Genomic DNA, 22795 nt, shown 5'->3' with positions numbered 1-22795 from the left:
CCATTGCACAGATTTATGGGAATAGCTGAGGGCGTAGAGCAAGATCAGTGAAAAAACTGAGGAGATAAAATCTGTGAGGTAGGTAGTGGTAAGACATGAGGGAAATCTTATATGGGATAAGTGTTTGAAAACTCAGTTTTGAAATGAGTTGAATAAACCATAGCTGGCATTCCTATATGCCAGCATTTCAGATTTGAGCAGCCACACTGCACTGTGCAGGAGTTGGCAACTAGCAAAGAAAACAAGCACCAAGTCAGATGTAAGAACAAACGTCTGTTGTGACCCTCCTCAGAAGTAAAAATCTAGCACAGAAAGCATGTGGGAAGAGAGTTGTGACCTACACACGTCTCTACCTGTTTTATGGACACTTCCCAAAAATGAAATATCAAAGCAGCTGCTGAAAGGACGATGTTTGATGTTACCATAGCCTGTCAGCCACAGGCTAGCTTGGGGCTAGTCTACAAGCCCAGTCATTTCACTCACACTTTACATTACAGTTCCACTTATAAATGAGTTTAGAAAGGATTAATTGATGGTTAGTATGAGTTATAAACATACTGAATAAATAACAGTATGTACATAATTACAAGCAAACCCATGGAATGTGTTAGTGATGGTTATAAACAATCTAGTATGGCACTTAATGAATGGATAATTGTTTAATCAAGTTTCTATAGTTTACTTTAATACCGAGTATGACTACAGTTTTATACCTCAGTGACCAGCTTGTTATAAGGTGCTTATATGTCCTTCTTTGGCTTTTCTGCTGCTTTGGAGATGGCTGCTGCTACTTTTGACTTACAATAACTGTGATAAAATCGAACTCCCTGTTTCTCACGGGTGACACTACGCTCATGACTGAGGATCAGATTTAACACAAGAGCCTATCGTCAGCCTTGTTTAGAGGTAAATGGACAGTATCAGCTCTGTATGGTGCATGATAGTTCTTCAATGAACTGGCCCAAAGCAAATGCCAGTCTAATAATATTTGTGATCTCGCTGGAAATAAGGAAGTCTGCTTGCATTTAGATTTAGTTTAAAGTGCTGTTTTCAAGTGGCTGTGAAATGAACTGCGATAAGGATAAGGACCTGCTTTGAGTTGTCAGTTTGCTCTGAAATGAATTGTAACAGTCCAGGCAGTGCTGGGTAGACACATAATTTCTGCACAATTTAAGAGAGAAGCATTTTAGCCCAGGAACTAAAGAAATGTTATCATTTTATATGAAAGCTGCTAATTTTAGACAATATCAAATTAATCTTAATTGGATGGATGTCATTACGCAGGTGGTCATTACTGTTGATACTCCTCTGTGGTTTTGTTTGTTTTCTGATTGGAAATGAAGAAAGATTTCTGTACCTGACTTTTTCCACTTGAGATTCTTGGTGGCATGACTTCTTATTGGAGCGGGGAGGCAGTCACTCTGAATTTTTTGAAAACAAATGACCATAAGAACTGAATTCCACTAGAGAAAGAGAAAGGATAATAATTGATTACTTTAGGGAAAGTTGCCTTTGTTGAATGAGAAGCGTAAAATGAATCCCGTGACAGTTGTTTTATCATGTGCGCTACTTCTTGGAGGTTTTAATTTGCTGATGCCTACACAGCATGTGGAAATTTCAATGCATCTGAAACATTTCCTTTTTAGGAAACAGTCCACAACCTGTGGTTTAGTCGTTTATCCACAGGGCTTGCTTAGTGTGAGATATAGATGAAAGACATGCTTTCAAGACTGCTTTCTGTGTACCTCGCTCAGCTAGGGATGTGGATTCTAGGCTGCTCAGGTTCATCTTCCAATTTGATGGTGGCTCCTCCTGCCAAGCTTAAGGCAGGCTTGTGCCACTTTCGCTGAAGGAATTTTTCCATCAAATCAGCTCCAACACTGAAGAGCCAGCCAGGCCAAGCCCAAAACATTCCAAATCGCAGTTAGGCTCCTGTACACTGGGATATAGTGCTTGTTGGGGTTTGTGCCTGAAAAATTGAGGAAACTTTGCATATTAATCTTGACAGCTTCTGCTGTCTGCCAGACAACATACATACTCATATACCCTCTCCACCCCCTGCAAAAGTGTATGTTAAACAAGCTTGTGTGATCTATGAGCACTTTTTTTTTTCCTTTTTCTTTTTGTGTTCCAACTCTCAGGTTAAGCTTAGCACAGCTGGCATAAAATCTCTGAAGCTAAGGCTATATAATAAAAATAGCCATATCTAATGTTAATCAGGGATGCACAAAATCAAGTGTTCCTAGCCACTGACAAAGAAAACAATCATCTTGGAAAACCAATGTTGAATCCATATTAGCCATATTTTACTAAAGAGACACACAGGGGATCTCAGATGATTTAGAAAAATACAGTTTACTACCTCAGTGATATAGTGATTGCTTTTTGTAGGGTAATGTACCTCAGTAATCAGGATTCAAAATCACTTGGAGAATATTACATGAAAAATGCAGCCATTTTAAGTAAGTAGTTATGGGAATCTTAATCCCCAGTTTGATACTTCCACAGCATGGACAATCAGTGCAGCTGATGCAGGCACAGGACAGCACCACAGCCATCCATTTGGTCTCTGTCATGCAAATCATGATACTCCACAGTGCCCAGATTCAGCATGGGATGGGTTTTAACTCCTTTTGGGATATAGTTAAAATCTCTAGGAGAGGAGAGCTACTACTCGTGAAGTAACAGATGCTAGTGTTTTTAACAAATAAACACACTATACACAATCTGTTAAGAGCATTTGTTCAAATAAGTGGGTGGAAAAATAGCCCCTCACGTGTCTCTCCTGCTATGTCTCAGCATAAATCTCTAAAGACTATGTAACCTCACTGGGTTTGTTTTCTTTCATAGGCATCCTGGGGTTGTCAGTAATATTCTCCCCATTGTAAGTACTGATCTTTTCATATTTGACATGATTTCTTATTGGGAATGGTAGGCACTTGCTGAAACAAATCACTGTTAGGAGAGGGTGGTTCAAAGGCTTAATACTGACAAAGAGATTTCATTTATATTCCACCTGTCACTCATGGATCACATTCATACCAGCTTGGACATAGTCACTGTTCAATGGGTGTTCAGTTGCATATGTGAAATGAGTTTGGTGACTCTCAGCTTACCTGCCAAGAGAAAATGCCCATGTCATATAATACATTAGCTCATTATTACCAGTCTGGCTCGGCTCACTCTTGTACCAGATTCATAGTGGAATTGGTATCTATGCTCTCTGTATTTAGCTTTATACTAGAGTAACCAGTTTCAACAAAGCTCAATCCAGTTCACCTTCTTTATTACTTACTACATAGTCCCCAAAGCCAATGGTGCTCAGGGTGATGAAGGTAAAGTAAAAGCTTTCTCTGTAGCTCCAGCCTTCTATGTAACTGAAGAGCAATGGTGGGAACACTAGAAAAAGCAAGGTCCTGGTGGTCAGGAAGATGGCCACTGCCAGTGTTTGAATGACCTGAAAGATGAAAGGAAGATGGCAGCTGATCAGCACTGAGCAGTTGTCTAGTGGAAGTTGCTGGGTCTGTTTTGCTCTTGAATCACAAACCCACTTCATCAGGGAGCAGTGTCCAAAAAAGGAAGGATAAACTAATGCTTCCATAAACTGCAGGCAGACCCTGCACATAGTTACTGTACTTAATCATGAATCCAAAAAATCTCAAAATTAGGAAAAAAAGGAAGATTTTTTTAAAGCTTTTTTTCAATGAGTTTTAAGTATGCTCAAGTCATATTTTCAAACTTACTGCAACAATAGGAATGAAATACTTACTTTGCAATTTCAAGTGGAGATGCTCTCGTAATCATTTGGCTTCTGTCTTTGAGGAAAACCATCAGGTATTGCATAACTCATGATACAAAGATTGGCAAGAACAAATTAGGGTTCTCTTCAGCATGACTGCTTCCAAAGATTTATAAAGTGGCTTGCAAGAGCTCAGCCAAAAATATGTTTGGATGAAATCTAAGTGAAGTCAGTTTGCCTGCTTTTATTTTTAACTTAGAAGCATTCAGAGCAGAACTGTTTTCTGTCAGCACACGGCAGATCTGTGCCTCTCAGTACAAACATCTTCCCTCTGGGAGATAAGTTACAGTGTATGTGGCTGCAATAGATGGTCAGTGGATGGTTCATGACAGGGGATTTTAGGAGTTTAGGACTGAGAATCGGGAACTCATGGATTTCCGGGGAACACACACTGGTGAACTTTTGACTAGTGATGTGTGGGCTGATGCAAACTCATTGCAATTGTTTAAAAATGCCCTCAAGGGCATTCAAACCAGAGTATGATTTTCTCTGCATGCGCCTATTGTGACTAGATGAAAAGACAAACCACTGTCTATAAAGTAGGTGGTCCAGGAATCATGTTTTTCTTTCTCACTCTGTATTATCTCGCATATAAAACAGTCCGCCGAGCTTGAGAAACTTGGCATGAGCCTACTGAGTGACTTTGACAAATCACTTCTATATTATGTACCATGTCTCTCCAGCTGTATAATACTACTTACCTCATTTGCAAAGCACTTTAAGAATTACTGATTGACATGGTTATAGCTGATATCTGTTCTCATTCAGTTCATTCCAGAAGTGTGATAGCATTTAATTAGATAACAAAGTTTGCATAAAATTTTATACTGAAATGCACAATATTACTTTTTACCCTGGCTTTTAAGAACTTTCTGGTACAAACCTATAATGTAGGGGACATTAAGTCAGGAATGAAGAAGAAATGATTGTAATTAGTTTCCCAAAGCACGACTAAATTGTGTTTAAAAGGAGATGAATCAGCTTCCTGGAAGAGGCTTTTCAGAGTGAACAAGCAGATACAGCTCCAAAGCTTTGTCCGATCATAGGAGTTCTGCCAGAAATGAGGTGTTAATTCAGGAGTGAAAAGAAAAAGAAAAAAAAGATCACATCCCTGAGGCACTATTAGAAATCTCAGGAAAGATGCAGCTATACTAGCATGAAAATCCTGCTGATGGTAGAGCTGCAGGTATTTGGGGAACAGACATAGGTTATGCAGCTGAAGAACTTCTTGCTCATATAAACCAAGTCTGCTTTTGACAGTACCTTTATAGTTTTCCCCGTGTAGGTAAAGAATGCAGTGACTGAGAGATTTTACAAATAAAAAAGAGAAAAAAACTTGTGCCAGAACTCTGAAACATTTCAACATATCTAACATATCTAATCTCCCTTTTCCCTAACTAAAGGGGTCAATTCATTAAACCTTTACTCAGAAACATGCACTAACTTTGTTATAAATGACCTTCATGTATTTTCTATTATCAGTACTTCCCTTATTCCAATACATCTGGACTAATTCAATGACCCACCAATAAACTACATCTAAGGAGAAGTAGTATTTATTTTCATTTCAAGAAAAGAAAAGGAAGTGCTAAATTGCTGGCACAATCAGGGAGGGTAATTCAAACCAGATTAGCAGGCCAATAAAAATAAGTTATCTTTGCACAGTGTAGAGCTAGATTCTGGATAGATGCTAACATAGGCTAGATAATAAGAGCTTGTTTCAGCAATGTGCATATGTGCATGTATTCTGCTAAGGTCACCAGAGCTTAAGGACCCTGCTCAAAATTGAGGCCATGCTTGCTTAACAGTTTTGCTGAGTCAGGTTCTGAAAAGGCAAATCTAAAAACCCTTAAGCAAGAGCAAATTGCTTTAAAGCTGTTGTAGACAAATAGAGTATATCAATTTTCTCATATAGAGGGCCACGTAATTGCTGTGGTTCAGAAAACTGTAGGCACACACAAGGAAACCCAATCTAGCAGTGGCAGTACCTATCTGAGATGAGAACTTTAATTAGTTTTAAAATAGTGGAAATAAATGATAGATTGACACTGTACCTGGGCATGGCCTGGCTTTTGCACCCATCTTTCCAGGGTAATCAGATGAGCATTGAGGCCTTCCCCCAACTGATTAAGTAAGGCCAGGTTGAGGGGAACTCTGAATAAGGCATAAAACACACAGTAGATCTGCCCTGCCACTGTGCTGGGGGACAGGTTACCATAACCTGGAAAAAAAAAAGAAGAAAACAGCTACATGAGAAGACTTTACAGTCAGGCTGCAGGCTATCATGGGAAGGTCCTAGGCTTGGAAGCTCAGCTACATTAAGCTTCAGGAACCTGTGGACCTATGATATTCTGCAATTAAATCTGCCTACAAATTGCCATAGCTTATGATGGAGCCCTGTGCATTCACTAGTACTAACAGAAAATTTAACACGAAAGATATTACTCTTTAAGAGTATTGTAATTTTCTATAGCTCTCTGATTCTGTGGTCCTTGCAACTGAGTGCTTCAAAGCAAGCTCAAGATGTGCTGTGCATGTACAAAATGATATTGCATGTACGAAGTAGGCACTCAGATTTTTTTGCAGGTGTAATATCCTGGATACACAAGAATAACAGGTATAATTGGAAACTAAGAGAAAACCATAACCCACGGTAGTCAAGATTGTCTTGCACGTATATTCTGTCCAGCAATTGCGCATTTCTGGGGGCTTTATAGGACAGCTGGAGGAAATCCCAATTTATAAGAAAAGAGAGTACCTCACCTATAGTGGTGACAACAGTTCCTGCAAAAAAGAAGGAGTTGCTGAAGTCCCAGTTACTGGGATTTGTAGAGTTTCCTTCTGTGTTGACCCCTTTTTCCCATGCTTCCGTGAGGACCTGAGGCAGAAGAGGTCAAAGGAGCAAAGATGAGCAACTCATTAGACCAAATCAGGAAGAATGTCAGAAAAAAAGAGAGAAGTAAATATTGCTTTTCATCTTGAGCAAGCAGAGCAATAAACAGTGTAGACAACAGAGTACAGTTTGACTAAAATGGCCTTGTGCTGACATGGCAAAACTTGGAAATAGAGCTGGCCAGGAACTTGAACTCTTGTCAGTGGAGAACTGGCCATTGAAGTAGGATAGATTCCATAACTAGTTGAAGGCTAAGGGGAAAGGAGTGGAGAGAGTCCCCAAAGTGATCAAACTGGGAAAAGAAAGTGAAGTTATGCCATAAAAAATAAAGGCAGTTCCTCTTCTCTCCTTTCCTGGTCTAGTCATCTCATTCCAGTTTTTAATTTGGGCATGTGTAAGTGTATGGTTGTGTCTGTGGGAAGGGGCATGGAAAACATGGTCATTTCTGTTTTCTCCATGTAAGTATTAGTGAGGATGAATTACTATTTTTGGGTATGACTTTCCAATAATTTTCAATGAATATTAGGCTTCTCCTAGTCTGAAAGATTAGCTAATGAAATATTCTGTGCTATTCCAGATAGCTCTCACCAGATGACCAAACTACTATGTGCAAAAGAAATGATGCTCCTATTTATGCATCAAATATCTGGTTAGCTGCCTTAGTGAAGATTGTGTTCCTTTGCTTTCCCCAAGGATTTCTCTGAAGGAGACTGGTTACCCTGTGCTCACTGGCTGGGCTTTCAAGAATCTCCTTGTTTGTTACATACCAAATTTGAGATCCAGGTCACAACCTTTGTCATTTTGCCAAATGCCGGAAGAAATTATTTGTTCATCTCTTCTAGAGACTTTTGTATGATCCAAGACATGAGAGGATTCAACAGCAACCCCAGCTTTAGTTGGTTCCAGGAGTATGGGACCAAAGAAGATATTCTTTCTTGATTCAAATGTTGGCCATTGCCAGAAGGATTGCTTATCTGATGAACATACCCACTATGAGGTATCTGATTTTGTGTAGCTGATCTGTGCTGGTGAATTGAGTATCCTAAGTTTAATAGCTAATGTTATTCCTTCAGTAAAAAAGCATTGATCAAGTCCATCAGATAGGGCTGCTAGGCATCGTAACATGTGATCTCATGACTGAAGTGTCAGCAGTTTCTTTTCAATATGACAAAGAACTTTACATTATCCATTAAAAGCCTGTTCTTAGAATAGGAAGAATTTGACATGTCAAGTCTAGAGTTGACTATTTTATTTGCTGGTTAGAAGGAACACACAGAAGCTACTGAGATATGAGTCTTTTGAAATGTCTACAATAATCACAGGTTTAATTCATCCCTGTAAGGAACACTTGTCAGTTGTATCCATTTCAATGCACAAGTGTTCGGAGGAGCTACATTCACATCGTGAAAGCCAACATAGAAGAGTAAGGCAATGCTGAATGTTGAACACTGCAGACATAGTCTGACAAGGCCAGATTCTCTGGAGGAGAAGGTTCCCTCTCTCCTCCCCTTTGCTCTCCTCCTGCCCTTGCTGGGGCTCAGGGCTGAACACTGCTCTCTTTGAAGTGCTTTCGCTCATGCTGTTGCTGGGACTCCAGCACTAATTCCTTCTTATTCCAGCTCCCATAAAACAAGGTCAGGCACTTACCTATCTGTTATCCCAAAGCAGATAAGTGACCTGGTAGCCGCCGCAGCCTGGCTGCTAGCATGTGCAAGGAGCAGATTTGATGTTTCCAGCACCAGTTCAGTCCTGCAAAGAGCTGAATTGCTTTCCTGTGCTGATGAACACAGACCAAGAAACTCCCTGTGTCTGAGCCAGCTCCATGCAGGAGCAGCTGGACTGGTCTCTGCAGGGGATTTGTCTGCCTACCTGGCATACCCACACTTACAGTGGATGAGGTCTGGTGTTGAAGTACCCTGTCCCACATTGCCCCACATACTAGAGGCACAGCAGCTATGGCTACATTGCTGCAAGCTATGGTTAGCTGGAGAAGAGAAGGCTTTTCCTGGGCTGCCAGGGGCAAAACCAAATCAGGCTGTGACTGCTGGTAGTGGTACAAGAGAGGGCATCAGATGCTTCCACTCGAGGAGCAAAGTGGCCATGAGACTTTTTCACTTGTGCAGTTCCAGAGCGACATGGGATATTTCTGAAGAGGGAAAAGTCATGTTTGACAGGAAATTTGTTGTTTGCTGGGATTGTCTGGGTAACAACTTCTTTTTTGTCTTTTATGTATTTTCACATTTAAAAGGACAAAAAAGATTGCAGAAGTATAATTTGTATAAATTGTATTTATTTATAAACATTTCAGCTTAAATAACGTTGTGTTGCTCCCAGAGTCGTCTTCAAAACTGGCTGTAAGATCCTATGCTACAAGGAAAATAGGTTATTAGTGCACGCCAGAAGAAACCATCATAAAACTTTGTGTGCACATTTAAGTGGCTGGCTGTACTGTTTTGTACACTAGGGTAAGGGTTCTCTTTAATGCCTGAGTTGGTCAGCATATGTAACACCCAGAAATAGTGAACTATGTATAATATCTTCCTTTTGAGACTTCCTGAAGAAAGCACTGCTATTTGAACAAGATCACTAAATCTGTCTTGTCTTCCGGAGGCTTTTTGAATAACCCACAGAACTTCCAAAACATGGTTACTTAAAGTAGTTTGTATTTCAATGTGTATGGAATATTTCTTATTTAGCTGCCTATTTAATCTTGTAAATCACTTCAGCTATGAAGTTTTTCCACAAAAAAAATCTATCTTGACATACTGAAATGTGACTTTGCGGAGCACCTGTAAAAGTATGGAAACTGTGTGAAAGGCCTAGAAATTTTTATAAAATACTGCAGAGCTGTGATAAGGACAGGCACTAGGAAGGAAGGGACTGGAATAAGGAATATGAAGATTTAAGTATAGAAAAAAATCAGTGTTTCAAAGTGCAGTGTTACGTTTACATCATAAGTGTATGGAAAACTACTATCTGATGAACTATGAAAGTCTATATTGCTTGGAACATGATAATATCAACAGTACATTTTCTGGAAGAGTGGGAGAATGAAGGCAGTTAAGAACTTATTCCTTAATACTCTTAATATTCAAAATAAACATGCCAAAAGTGAACAAGACATAAGTGAATGGTGAAGTCTACTAGCAGACAATTGACAATAAACAATAAAATAAAAAATCAAGGGAAATGAGAAATGCAAACTTATACCTGTTACTGAGAAGATTTTTAAAATATGATTTTTCTCAGATCACATCTTACTAACCTATGTGAGTAGACTTGAACTCAGTGTATTGTTTTCTTTCCTGTTCTTTATCTTGTCAATTCCTCTGTGTCACTTTTTGTTCATGATCTCACAGGCATCAGAAAAGCAAAGGATTCTCCTTTTACTCTGCTGTGAGATCAAAAACTTTTCTGAGTGCCATTATTTTAAGGACAAGAGCTACAGGCGATGTATAGGAGATTTTTCACTGCATACTGATGAAACTTCTGTCAATCTCAAAAAATATTTGTGGCTGACATGAGTCCATTTTTGCATTGTCTTCTTTATTTACAGTGAAGAATGTGAGAGCTAACGGCTCAGGTAACGAGCAGTCTGGTGCAGTTTCCGGAGGTCACTATTCAGGCACTTGCGGAAGATGAGAGACCCCCAGATTCTGTGCTGTGTGGGAAGTTTTCTGGAGGTGAGCATTTTCCTTTAAATCTGGTCTTGGTACAAAGTAACTAACTATCGCCTGGAAGTTACCTGAAGCATAGGGTCGTAGTATCAACTGTGTCAGGTTGGTGCTGTTAAGATGCATCAGGTTTCGAGAGAACAAAAAGGATGATTTGATGATTAAAAATGCTAGTATTAAAAGATTAGGAGAGTTAAACTTTGAAATTACAACAACCTGCACCAATCTTGTGCTATTGAAATAATTTCCGTAAACATGCTGAGTCAGTGAGCCCTCCTCAACTTTTCATTAAATAAAAGGCAGTTTTCCGAAAAGTAGTAGTGTTGTTTTGGGCTGTAATTATTTGCACCAGCTCAAGATCTGTGACCATTGTAAGAGCACATGCAGAAATAGTTCTTCTACGATGTCACAGAGGCCAAACCCCCTACTTTTTCTTTTTTAGTCTGAATAAAAACAGAAGGAAGAGGATAAGACTGCTAAGTGCTGCAGCCATATTTCCAAAGTATTGATTAGGATGCAAATATATACCCAGTGAGAGCTGCTGTAAGTGGCTAAGCAGATAAGGTAGTTGACTTCCTAGGTGATCCGAAAGTAGCGCTGGGTGCCTGCCTGGATGTCTAGGCCTCTGTTAAGGCCAGGCAGAATCTTATCTAATTTCTCATCCCTGCCCAATGTAGGCACACGTCAAGTAAAATTAATAAACTAGAAATGAATTGGCTTAGATTTGTTATATTTGCAGTATGCTTTAAGACTTGTATTCCCGTATGTATTTAGATGATTTCTAGCAAAACCAAGCTGAATATGGTATAAAGATCAATATCTTGTAATCTTTATCCCAAACAATCAAAATTCTTTAGTGCAGGAATGCCAAGTACCAATGTAAAATAATAAGGTTGTTAATTTTAGGGTGTATTGCTTGAGGATTTCACTGGGTGAATTTAATGAAATGACCAGAATGAGGTAAGTTGGTCTTCCTCTGTTAGATACTTTTGTTGAAGGAACAGGGCATTGACTGTGGCTTTTCAGTTGTTTTCAGTCTTCTGTTGGAAATTTGCTGTAGTCAGTTTTCTTTTCTCTTACAGGGAGAAAAGGTCTAGCATTGTTGGCTTGAGGTCCTCAACTTGAGGTACTGAACTTTGTGACAGGAGAGTGGCTCTCTGCGCACTGTTTCAGTGGAGTAAATGATCAGCGTCCCACTGTGTGTGTTGTAAAGGAGTTTTCCTGGCAGAAGAGAACTGGACTACTGGTTGCGTTGGAAGAAGCAGAGGGAAATGTTCTCTGTCTGTACGACCTTGGAATATCAAGAGTGGTTAAAGTGGTTGTTCTTCCAGGAAGGGTACGTACCTTTTAATTGAAGAAACTAAGCTTTTATGTTGTTAGGTGCTGCGTAAGCCAGTTTCAGGAAAAGCTTTGGAGCGTCTCTTTGTAGGAGGTATTTTTTCCTCTTTTGTATTAACATACTGTCACTGCAGAGTATCTGGTCAAGAGAGCGTTGATGTAAAATCTTGGGCTTAATGGTACCATTCTCTTTTGAGCTTACTGATAGTAAAACAAGTTTTCTGCTTTTATTGTAGTGCACATGGTTACCTAATTCACTTCCACAAAAAGACATTGAAAAGTAGCTTTTTTTGACCAGAGTGAAAAAGAAAAAAACCCACACTCTTTACAGTGTCTGTAACAGACAGTTAGGAAATGCTTAATTTCTGTCAGAACTACTGTCTTTAAAATATCTCAGACTTCCCTCATTGAGCTGTAAATGACTTAAACACATCCCCATGAATCTCAGACTAGCAAGCAGGTGACTTGAGAGCAGAACACATTTTTATATTGACTGGGGATAGGAAAAAAGAGCCTTGAGTGAATTATCTGACAGGTCGTTGAAAGATTGACTTTGAAACTGCAGTTCTTGAATCTCTGCTTATTGAATATAGTGTTTGTGTAGACGGGGCAAATTTTAGGCTTGTTTTTTAAAATGAATGCGACTTATCAAAAGTCATGCATTTGGATGAATGAAATCTCTAATTTGTGTATTCAGATTGCATACACTGTTTTGGCTATTACAAAAGTGCTTCGGGAGCTGATGTCACTTCAAATAGCTTCATCATGAGGCCCAAACTCCTGATTTGGAGAGTCCAAGAAGAATTTGTCTATGAAGGTTACACTTTTATCTGGTTTTGAACTATGAGTGAGAATACCTGTCTGATCAGAGAGTTCTTATGTTCTTTGAATGCATACCAAAGAGAAATGGCAAAAAAAGTGTTGCATAAGTGGGTATTTTGCCTGCGATGGCAGAATTAGATTATACGTGTTGTCACATCAGTGTTTAAAATGCAACCTAAATGGCATAACACATTTATTTATTGCATGGTTTTGTGTGTGTAGATCTAGAAGCTGGCACTAGAAGACCTGCTGAAGTTCCACAAAGAAGAGAAACTGTGACCATAGAAGGTCTCTGTTTTCAATTACAAAATCCTTCAGGAACAGCAATACCAACCCTGTACTACATAAGCAGAAGCAATCAGCTGGTTGTGGGTTTTTCAGATGGCTACCTGTCACACTGGAATATGAAAACTTTGAAGAGGGAGTAAGTGGGCCTTTACACTTGGCCATGCCTGGAGGCGCAGGGGTCTCAATTTTTTGCTTCAGGAAGTATGTTGATTTAAAGAGAACTTTTTCAGGGATGGAGATTTTGAGTATAATCTTGGGATGTTTAGAAATCCTCTTCTGAAATAACTGTCAAGTCATACATGGATTAAGTGGACCGCCTTCTCCCCAAAGAATCGCCATCAAAGATATTAGCAATAGTGATTTTAATAGAAATTTGTAAAAAGTGCGACAATAAAGTTCGAATGGCAAGGTTCACTCTGTTACTTACTAAAGAGAAATTGAGTTAGAATTGTGCTAGAATGATTTACAGAGAGATCGGGAATGGATGGAGATAAAGGGGAAAAGGGTAAGGGAGAAAGGGTGAGAAAGACCCTCCTGTTGAGTCCCAAGGTTCAGAATGGACTGCCTTGCTTTCTAAACTCCTTCTCAGAGAGGAGTCTAGGTCGGGCTGGATCCAGTCCTAGTCTCAGATTTGGTCAATGGCTTATGTGTAAGGGAATTGGATACAGGGATTTCAGTGATATTGATTCAACATGGTGGTGTGTGTTTTGCACAACTTTGGGATAGCAGCAATTTAAGATTTAGCACTATTATGGTAAATCACAAGATTAGAAGATATGATTTGCTAGCAACACTTAACCAATCAATAGTCAATAATCTATTATAATCAACACAGCAACTTGGTTAAAGATGCAACGAAGTTACTTAGATTGCATATACACAAACACACATACGCACACACACGCAGATATAGATATAGAGGTTAACTTACAATTAAGATGTTTCTTTTTCTGCAGATTATACTAAATTTTTAGGACCCAATTATCTTTGAAAATCTCGCAAAATCAAAATATAGTGAATTACCCACTGTGTGTCAATTTTAACATCGCAAAATCAAATTACAGTGAATTACTCACTCTTTCCTTGCATTGGCATCTATGGGCACACGGCGTGAATCACCTCACGAGTCTGTCTTGAACGTCACGAAATCTACTTGAACGTTGTGAAAATTTACCCTGAGAGGCGTCCCAGCTCAAGGGGAGATGCAGGGTCACAGCCTGCTGCGATCCCAGAGAGCTCAAAGGGCCTCACTTAGGATTGGTATTTATAGGATTGCAAGATGATTGACTTTGGTCAGTACCTTTTTTCAGTATGGCCATAATTCTTGTCAGGCAGTCTTGGCGCTTTTCAGAGTGGGCAATGGTCCAGGCAGGAGGAGTTCTGGCTGCATTTCCCAGGCAACAGGAGTTTTCAGTATGGCTGGGGAGTGCCCCAACAGGAGTTTCAGATGTGTTTAGGGGGTGTCTAGTCATACTAATTCACTGTGCTTGTGCCCAGGACAGGGAGGTACTGGATAGTCTCAAGTCACTGCATTGGCAGGCAGGATCAGAGGGTGCCTGATTGTCTCAGACCACTCACTGCACCTGTCATTAATGATGGCTGGTTCTGACATTCCAATGAGGTCCAATGTGTGTGTGGGGGGGGGGCAGTCTGCACCACCACATAAATTAGTTTCATTATCCTCCTCTTAAACCTTTTCAACACTGTAAAATCTTTTTTGAGCTGAGGTAAGGAGACCTGAACACTTGCACATGAAGATGTGTAGGTATTTTTACCGTAGTGTCACTTAATTTAGTCTAGTGCACAGATGGATTAATTAGTGAAAAACTAAGCCATTTTGCATGGCAGTGTTTTCAGTCACTGTATCCGGGGTAACATGAGAAATTGTATTCCTTTTAGAAAAGCAGTGTGGAAATTGCCAAAACTACTGGGATGGGAGATAACGTCGCAGACAACAAGATGTCATATCCTTGTTTCTTCAGGAAATTAATTTGAAAAATAACATTTTATGTTGGCATAACAAAAAAAGCCAAAAGAAACATAAACAGCATGGCTTTTTATGATTAAGGTTTTCACACCTTTGGAAAAAGAGCAGTGCCGAGGCTAAACTTTGTCCTTTCTGGTGGTACAAACTCAGTTTGTAATTTAAACTAATACTTTTGACAAGTGAAGTCTTCTGTTTTGAAGATTTAGCTGGTTTTAAATTAAATGTTTTTATTTCTTTTGATATAGAGCTAAAGTTTTGGCCACATCCGCTTCTGGTTTTCCTGGGTTTACTCTTCAGTCTCTTCTCAGATCCAGCCTTTGCACCACCCCCCTAGCAACTCCCTATGCATCTCCAGGACAAACAGTTACTCCTCCTCTGCGAGCAAAGGAACCTGGAATATCTTTCAGGGAAGAGGACTTGAATGTAAAATGGACTGTTGGGGTAAGCTGGGCCATAGTTAGTGATTAGAATCATAGAATTGTTTTGTTTGCAAAAGACCTTTAAGATCATCAAGTCCAACTGTTAACTGAGCACCGCCAAGTCCACCACTAAACCATGTCCCTAAGAGCCACGTCTACATGTCTTTTAAATACCTCCAGGGATGGTGACTCCACCACTTCCCTGGACAGCCTGCTCTTACTTCTGCTGAGGCTGATGAGTTATTTGGATTCATTGTGGATGTCTTCTAAGTACCACATAGAGTATACTGTCAATTTCCTGTAGGATTATACTCACAGGAATTAATAATAGTTGGAGTGAAATACAAACTGACAGGTAGGCATACCACAAACAGATCAGTCTTAAGGAACAGAAAATGCTTTTCAGTGTCCCAGTTTTCAGATGAAGTTAAATAGGCAGTCACTTCTGTAGCTCGTCTCGCCTTTGGGATTTAGGACAACGCCGTAGAGAAGATGGTTATAGACTTGGGAATATAGAAATCACTTATGGGAGTAAATGGAAAATTTGTGATGGGAAGAAGGGAGCAGGTACATGAGATGGTCGCAAAGCTTCTGCAGTCATTTGTGTAGCAGTACAGTGCAGGTTTTTCTGCGTTCATTCTAACTGGTTCTTACTGATTTCTATGTAAACATCTCTTTTTGGCTTGTCTACCTTCACTGAATTTAGGACAAACTACTTCCTGCTTTTTTGTTCGTTTGTCAGCATAAAAGCAAAGTTTATGCAGACTAGTATTTCTTGAATTTACTTTTGAAGCATGGCATGTTGCTATAATATGGTGCTTTAGGAACTTTTGACAAGGCAGGAGGCGAGAAAATAAGCGTATTCTACGGAGACTGCTGTTGAGTGGCTTCTTCCTTCTGCCATCTTTGGCTAGTACCATAACTTAGAGGGTTGGGCAAAGGTCTTTACACATTGATTAAATTATCTTGACCATCTGACTCACTTGAAATATGTAGCAGATACTACTTTTGTTCTCAACATAAAAGCTTGAGTATCTCCTGTGGATCTAGAAGGAAAGAATAATTGCTCAGTACAGGGAACTCCAAAACATGAGATGGAGGTATTCAAAATGTAAGTGTTGTCTATGCAATCCCAGTGATTCCTTAAAGCGTAGCGTTGAGTTGTCCAATGTGATACCTGTCCAGTTTGACTACATGTTGCAGTCACAACTCTCATGACTGAAAGTTTAAACTTTGGGGACATAAATGTGTTTTACCCTGTTAGGTGCAGAGTCTGTCACTCTGTGTGGATTTGTAGTCAGTCCAGAAAGTCCTGCAATGTGATGATTCCTGCCAGTTGTCTGTGCAGCTGGTATTGTAAAACTGCTCACTTTGGGCACGGGTGGTAGCAAATTGTTAGTCATGAACAGAAATATCAGGAATGGAGCATGTGATTGCGTACACTGAATACTCCATTCTCTGTGCCTTAAACGCATCAACTCTTTTTTATCTGCAGTAGAGAGTACATTGCATGTTTCTAAGTTGACATTCAGTGGTGATCTGAAAGGAAAAGCAGCATTTCATTGTCCTCAGTTTCATCTAGCTCAGTTTGAAGTTAGTCTGTTTGGTAATTAATAAGGCATTAACAGACATTTTTTAACTGTAGGTTACTGAAGATAGATAGTGCGGCTAAGGCACAGACCTCAGAAGAAGCACCAGAAACATCACCATGTAGTGAACTGCATCCATCAGACAACCTTCAATACAGCTATGATACTATACTTAGAAGAAGTGCTAGGAAGGGGGCACAGAATGTCTTGGCAAACACAGAAGCTCTTGCTACTCAGGAAGACATACGTTCAGGGGGGAAATTGGAAACCTGCGATACTCCTAGGAGAAGACCAAGATGAGTTACACGTGCTAAACCAGAAAAAATGGATACTCATGAGCAAACACCAGTGCAGCCATGTGAGGAACTGACCACACCCAAGGCTACAGTAATGACAGGGCGTCGAGGCAGAAAGAGACGATTCATATTGGAGGCTTTCCCCCAAGGACGTGATGGCAGTCCTTTGCTGCCTGAAAACATAAACCTATAAGGCCACGATGAAACATCAGGAACTTTAACATATATTGTTATAAGAACATGCCCAGTGTGCAAATAAGGCCATTTTGTTTTGAATTAAAGCTGTTCCTAAAATAAAACACATTTTCCAAAGCTCTGTGCTATGTGGATTTAGCCCTGTTAGATGCACCATCAAATGAACTCGTGGAAGTTTATGCAGACACAAAATGCAGAGTGTCTCTGTTTTACCTCGACCCACCACTGTTTTTTGCCACCTCCATGACAGCAAGCAGATGCGAGCATGTTGGGTTTCCTCACCCTGGGCTGCAGGGCCAGCCTTGCCAGCCCACATTTTTGGCACTTGCACACTCTCCACCACTGCCACTCTCGCAGTGAGGATCACCAAAGGCAGAGATGTCCTAAACCACTGCCTGCTTGCAGGTTGACTCTGTATTTAAGAAACAATCTGTCCCAGATATTACACGAGGTCTTTGAAAGCATCTCACTAGTTCCCAGAAACACCCTACGGTCACTGTTTATCTGTGGTAGCTGCTGTTTGCCCGTTAGTGCTGTGCACAACTCCTGGGCTGGGTATCACAAGCAGCCCTACACCGAGCAAGCTCACACTGCGCGGCACAAGCATGGGGTAGTCTGTGGCACCTCCCTGACCACCCCCATAAGGGAATGCTGCAGTGGGGCAGCTGCAAAGACACGACCCCAGAGGGACACAGGGGCCCGAATCCTGCTGTCCTTGCTGTGCGTGCCCCTGGCCAGGCAGAGGGGTGCTGGGTGACCGTGGTGCTGCTGCTGACACGTGGCCGAACCATCTCAGAGCAGCCGTGCTGGGGAGACAAGTGCTCACGGCTCTGCTCTGGAAAAGGGGCCTTGCTTGTATCATCGCCCCCCCAATTTTTTCCCTTGGAAGACTGATACCAGAACTACAGTTTTGCTGAAGTCCTCTGTTGACAGAGGTGGAGAGGTGTCTGCAGAGCAGTTGACACAGGACAGCCCTGGGCTGGGGCTGGTTGAGGAGGGAGCTCCGTCTGGCCCAGATGCGCATGACCCATCTCTACAGCACAAGTGAGCTCAGCTCCTCAGGGCTGTTTGCGCAGGCAGCTCCGAAAGCTGCTCAGCCCTGGCAGGCAGGGCCAGTCCTGGGCTCCTCTGGAACAGGAATGGGAGGGACACATCTTCTTTGCAGCCAGGGGAGGTTGGGACCCAGGGGTGTTTCCATACCCACTTTCTGCGGGTGTAGGGAACGAGCTGTATTGTCTGTTGCTTCATCCTGAGAGATGGGAGGTCATTCGGTGTTTAAGCACACCTTTGCAGTTCTCATACTTAAAGCAATTCTCACATTTAAAGCAATTCTTCATATATAATATGTTCCAATAGCAGTGACTGTCACAACCTACTTCCTCTGTGTTTCTGTAGAGTACCATTTTCTGTATCTTACTTAAGAATGTCTGAGCAATTGATTTGGTAATTTTTCCTGCTGTTGATACCACATTTTAACAGATTTTTCTTGATGAAGCAATCGCTAAACAGTCAGTTATAAACCTGGTGGACTTGGCAGGGAGCAAAAGGCAAAAATCCTCAGGATTTGAAAGAAACAGATTGAAGGACCCAAAGCGTGTAAATCGAAATCTAACCGCATTAGGAAATGTCATCAGGGTTTTTTTTTTACCTCCTTTCCTGTGAAGTAAAAAGAAAGTTTCTATCTATGGAAAGAACCCTTCCCTCCTTTCAGCATTCCTTGCTGTGTGGCGAATAAAGTTCCTTAAATGAATAAATCCTGAGATGTACATAAGCACAAATATACTGAAGCATGTACATAAGCATGGATATACCGACATTTCTAATCTGGTAGCTTTCTCTCTCCCCGCCCCAGTTGGCTTTTGATAGTTATTGCTTATACTGTTCACATCTTTCACTTTATTTTCCCTTAGTGCTCTGACTGAGGTTGCTGTAGGAAAGAAATTGCTGCATATCCCATACAGGGACTTGGTCCTGACGAAACTCCTGCAGTCTGCTGTGGGGGGGAACAGCAGGACCATCATGGTAAACTCATAAGCCTGCGTTTTATATAAAAACATTGTTCTTTACGTAAAACTAGGCAGCATTATGAAGCAACTATTTTTTTCCTCCTGAGTTCTGAGAGGATTGTTTGTGCTGTGCACCAGATGTTGCATTCCTACATAAGATGAAACTCCCATAGGTTCTTCTTTGTCTCTGGTGAATTAACTGTATACTCCAGCATCTTTGAAGAAGTATTTTTTTCTTCAAGAAAGTACTATCAGATGAAAGTTGGAGGAATATACACAGATGTCAACTTTATGATACGCTGAAAGGTAGGTACACTTTTTGTAATTTTCCTCTCTGGTCTTGGTGCACATTGCAGGCAGGTGCTGGGCAAAATGACAAAAGATACAAGTTCAAAGTGACTGAAGGAGCAGCTTGCTTCCTGGCCCCTTTCCCAGACCATTGCTTTTAAGTACAAACCCATGAATGAAATGGCATCCTGGTGCCCAGAAGAATTGTTCCTAAACAAACAGGTTCATGTGGGACAGTTATAATGGCTCCTAGCTCCTTTTTGTCTACAGCTCAGGTAATGGTTATGGCTAGAGTGTGAATAGAGCAGTTGTTGAATGGTTGGTGAGTATTAGCTGTTGCCTTTGAGAGCAGAAGTAGCCAATAAGTAAAAGCAATGTGCTATAATTTACAGTGAGAGTATGAAGCCTACATAAAGCTATAGTAGGATACGGAGAGAATAAAAACTGCCTTCCATTTCTGCTCCTGTCCCCCTGCCAATGCACACTGCAGCCACTTGTGGTCATAGACAAGGCTTTGGTCTTCTTGGTCTATATTTATGTCAGTTCCTTTGAGGCTGAAAAAGTATGGACATATTCAAAACAGGGGCTTATAAAAGGTACCTCCTTACTCAATGAATCTGCTTCTCAGTTATGCTGTCAGAATAGCGTAATTTCCTAACCGAAATACGTTTACCAGAGATGCATTAGGTCACAGAGTTTGGATTTGCACTTTCCAAAGCTCCAGGCTGTTCAGCTTAGGAGCTGCAGCTCAGGGCCACCTCTCAGCTAGGCAGTTTAACCAAGCAGAGCCAATGCAGTTTATGGACATGGAATCACAAGAATTTGCTTCATGCACAATCAAGTAAAAAGTTAATGAATTATAAGTGGTAACTATATTATTAGTGATAATGGATATGCAAAAAAGAAACCTGGGTGGATTCTCAGATTTCCAGGATTCAGGTTTAAAGAACTGGCAATGCGACAAGGCACCTTACACTTGTCAGCTGAGCAGACTGTGTCTAGTGGCTGTGTCTCACCACAGCCTGAACACTGTGACTATTCAGACTGGAACTTCTGACGTGGTGAACTGGCCTCCTTAACCATATAGTTAAAATGTACAGAGAGATGATTGCTTCCCTGCATTAGTTTTAGAATTAGAGATTTAATATGGAAAGACTTCTATTCCCTGCTATTAGTAAGAGCTAGAAAAATTTCTTAAGAGGTCTTATAAATAGGTGAGTCAGAGGGCACCTGCACATACATTTACCTGGAGGATTATCAAGTCTAAGTTCTTTGAAGCTTGGTGCATTGTAGATGATAATTTGGTGCCCTCAGCCGGTTTTGTCTGGAATAGCTTACAAGTGAAATGTATCTAATTCAGCAGAGACGCCGCAAAATGTGAATCTCTGAGTGGTACGGCAGTGCTAAGAAAGCTCCACTGGAGCGAGAGGGAGGAGAATATGGACATGTATGAACCCTCCCTAAGGCTTCTAGGGTAGCGGAGATTTAACTAAACCTTTCAATCCTATGAAGTATCCCAGTTTGGTTTAGAATGAGAATCAGGGTTTTTTTCTCTACAATCATTATCACAGAGATAAGGGAAAGACAGGTAATATCACCAACTGGTGAAGCTGAAAAAAAGCCATGTTTTCAGGCATGTAAGTTCTTGAAAACTCTAGTCATTTTCTGGCCAATGTCAAATGTTCCACAAGAAATATATCACAGTATTAGTAATCAGAATATTGTCCTTGTAGACAGAGGTTAAGGCAACTTCTTTTCCCCTTTTGATCTGAAATTCATTGTTTGCTTAAATCCATTTACAGAATCTGGGCTTTTTGTTGATCAAATGCATATATCTTCGTGAAAGTCCTCTGACTTGGACAGTGCAAACTTGCTGCATGTTTAGAGTTCTATCAGGTTTAATGACATGGTAGAAAGAACTAAAACTGTTTAGGCACCCAGCTCTGCAACTGCATAAATTTTAAGCACAAAGAAAATGGTAGTTCAAGGATTTCTGCCCAGTTCTTGCCAATACTAAGAATAAGAATATATCTATAATAATAGGTCTAGTAATTTATCTCCAGCCAGTTTTGAGGAATAGATTAAAATGTAATTGAAGATGTCATTAATTGACAACCCATATTGAAAAGAGCTCTTTATCTCTTATAATAAAGTGATAGATAACAGAGTTCATGATGGTTGACTTTTCTTTAGAGGTCTGGAAGTGCAGGACCACTTTCAAAGGCAATAGACAATTTCTAGTACAAAAGAAGGGCAGAATTTGCACAGGTTTGGACTGGAGAACCTTGGAAGGGCAATCTACTTCTTGTAGGTTTGATTCCTGTTTTTTGTCCCCATGCATAATTCCCATGTAATAATTAATGAGGGAGCTGAAAACCATGAAGTTGAAATTACTGCAAGGTAGCATGAAGGTGCATCAGCAGATTTGCATATTTTGTGAGTTCATGACTGAGAAAAGAAAGAAGTGCAATAGATCAAGATAAAGAAGTATGTGAATTGGCTTGAGATACCTCTGCCTTTCTCTTGTACAGTTAGTCTTTTAATATCGTGGACAGCAGATCAATTTATGACATGCTTGGCCACAACGGTATAATTTCTTCTAACCAAAATAATGCTTGAGCCAAAATAATGAGAGCCTGTTCCTCTTACCTGTACAAACTGCTCCAGGGCTTGCCTGTCCAAGCATGTGTAGTTCTGCAGGAACTTGAGCTTCTCCAGTTGGAACTGGTCCCAAAAGTAGGTCTCTTCCTGCTTCTCCAGCAGCTGGAACACCATAGCACCCAGGAGGAGGTAAAAGAGATACTCCAGTACCAGCAGCAGAGTCCAGTTGATATGCCAGTTGGGTATGTTGAGGAGGGGCATGCCGCTGCTCTGCTGCTGCCAGTCCCTGCTCAGTACTGAAATGGTTCCAAGACGCGTGCAACCCAGGACACCCAAGAATCACTCACCCATGTTCCCAGCTACTGCCCTGGAGAATTTTTAATAGAACATATCAGTATCAGGCCTACACAAAATGAGACTAAAACAGGCAAATTTTATCCCTCCACATCTTTTCTCACTCCAAAATAAAGGGAGAGCATTTATGGCTTAATAAGAATGTGAATCATAGTGTTTTTCTCCTATTAAACCAACTTTTATCCAAAGATCTCAACCAAATGAATGAAGCCTGACATAAGCCCGCTGAGACTGGTATTGTTTTCC

At 40.6% G+C, this 22795-nt stretch overlaps 1 protein-coding gene across 1 annotated transcript; it reads right to left on the bottom strand.

Annotated features, from left to right (window-relative positions):
• Positions 1-1750: 1750 nt before the first annotated feature.
• Positions 1751-22456, bottom strand: KCNK16 (potassium two pore domain channel subfamily K member 16). Its single transcript, XM_068411488.1, is given in 6 exon segments — positions 1751-1886; positions 1888-1969; positions 3292-3457; positions 5854-6020; positions 6563-6677; positions 22244-22456. Coding segments are annotated over 6 exon segments (879 nt in total).
• Positions 22457-22795: the final 339 nt, after the last annotated feature.

Source organism: Nyctibius grandis, chromosome 1 (assembly GCF_013368605.1).
Source record: "Nyctibius grandis isolate bNycGra1 chromosome 1, bNycGra1.pri, whole genome shotgun sequence".
Lineage (NCBI taxonomy): Eukaryota > Metazoa > Chordata > Aves > Nyctibiiformes > Nyctibiidae > Nyctibius > Nyctibius grandis.
The sequence above is the reverse complement of the archived record's forward strand: the minus strand, read 5'-3'. Positions and strand labels throughout refer to the sequence as shown.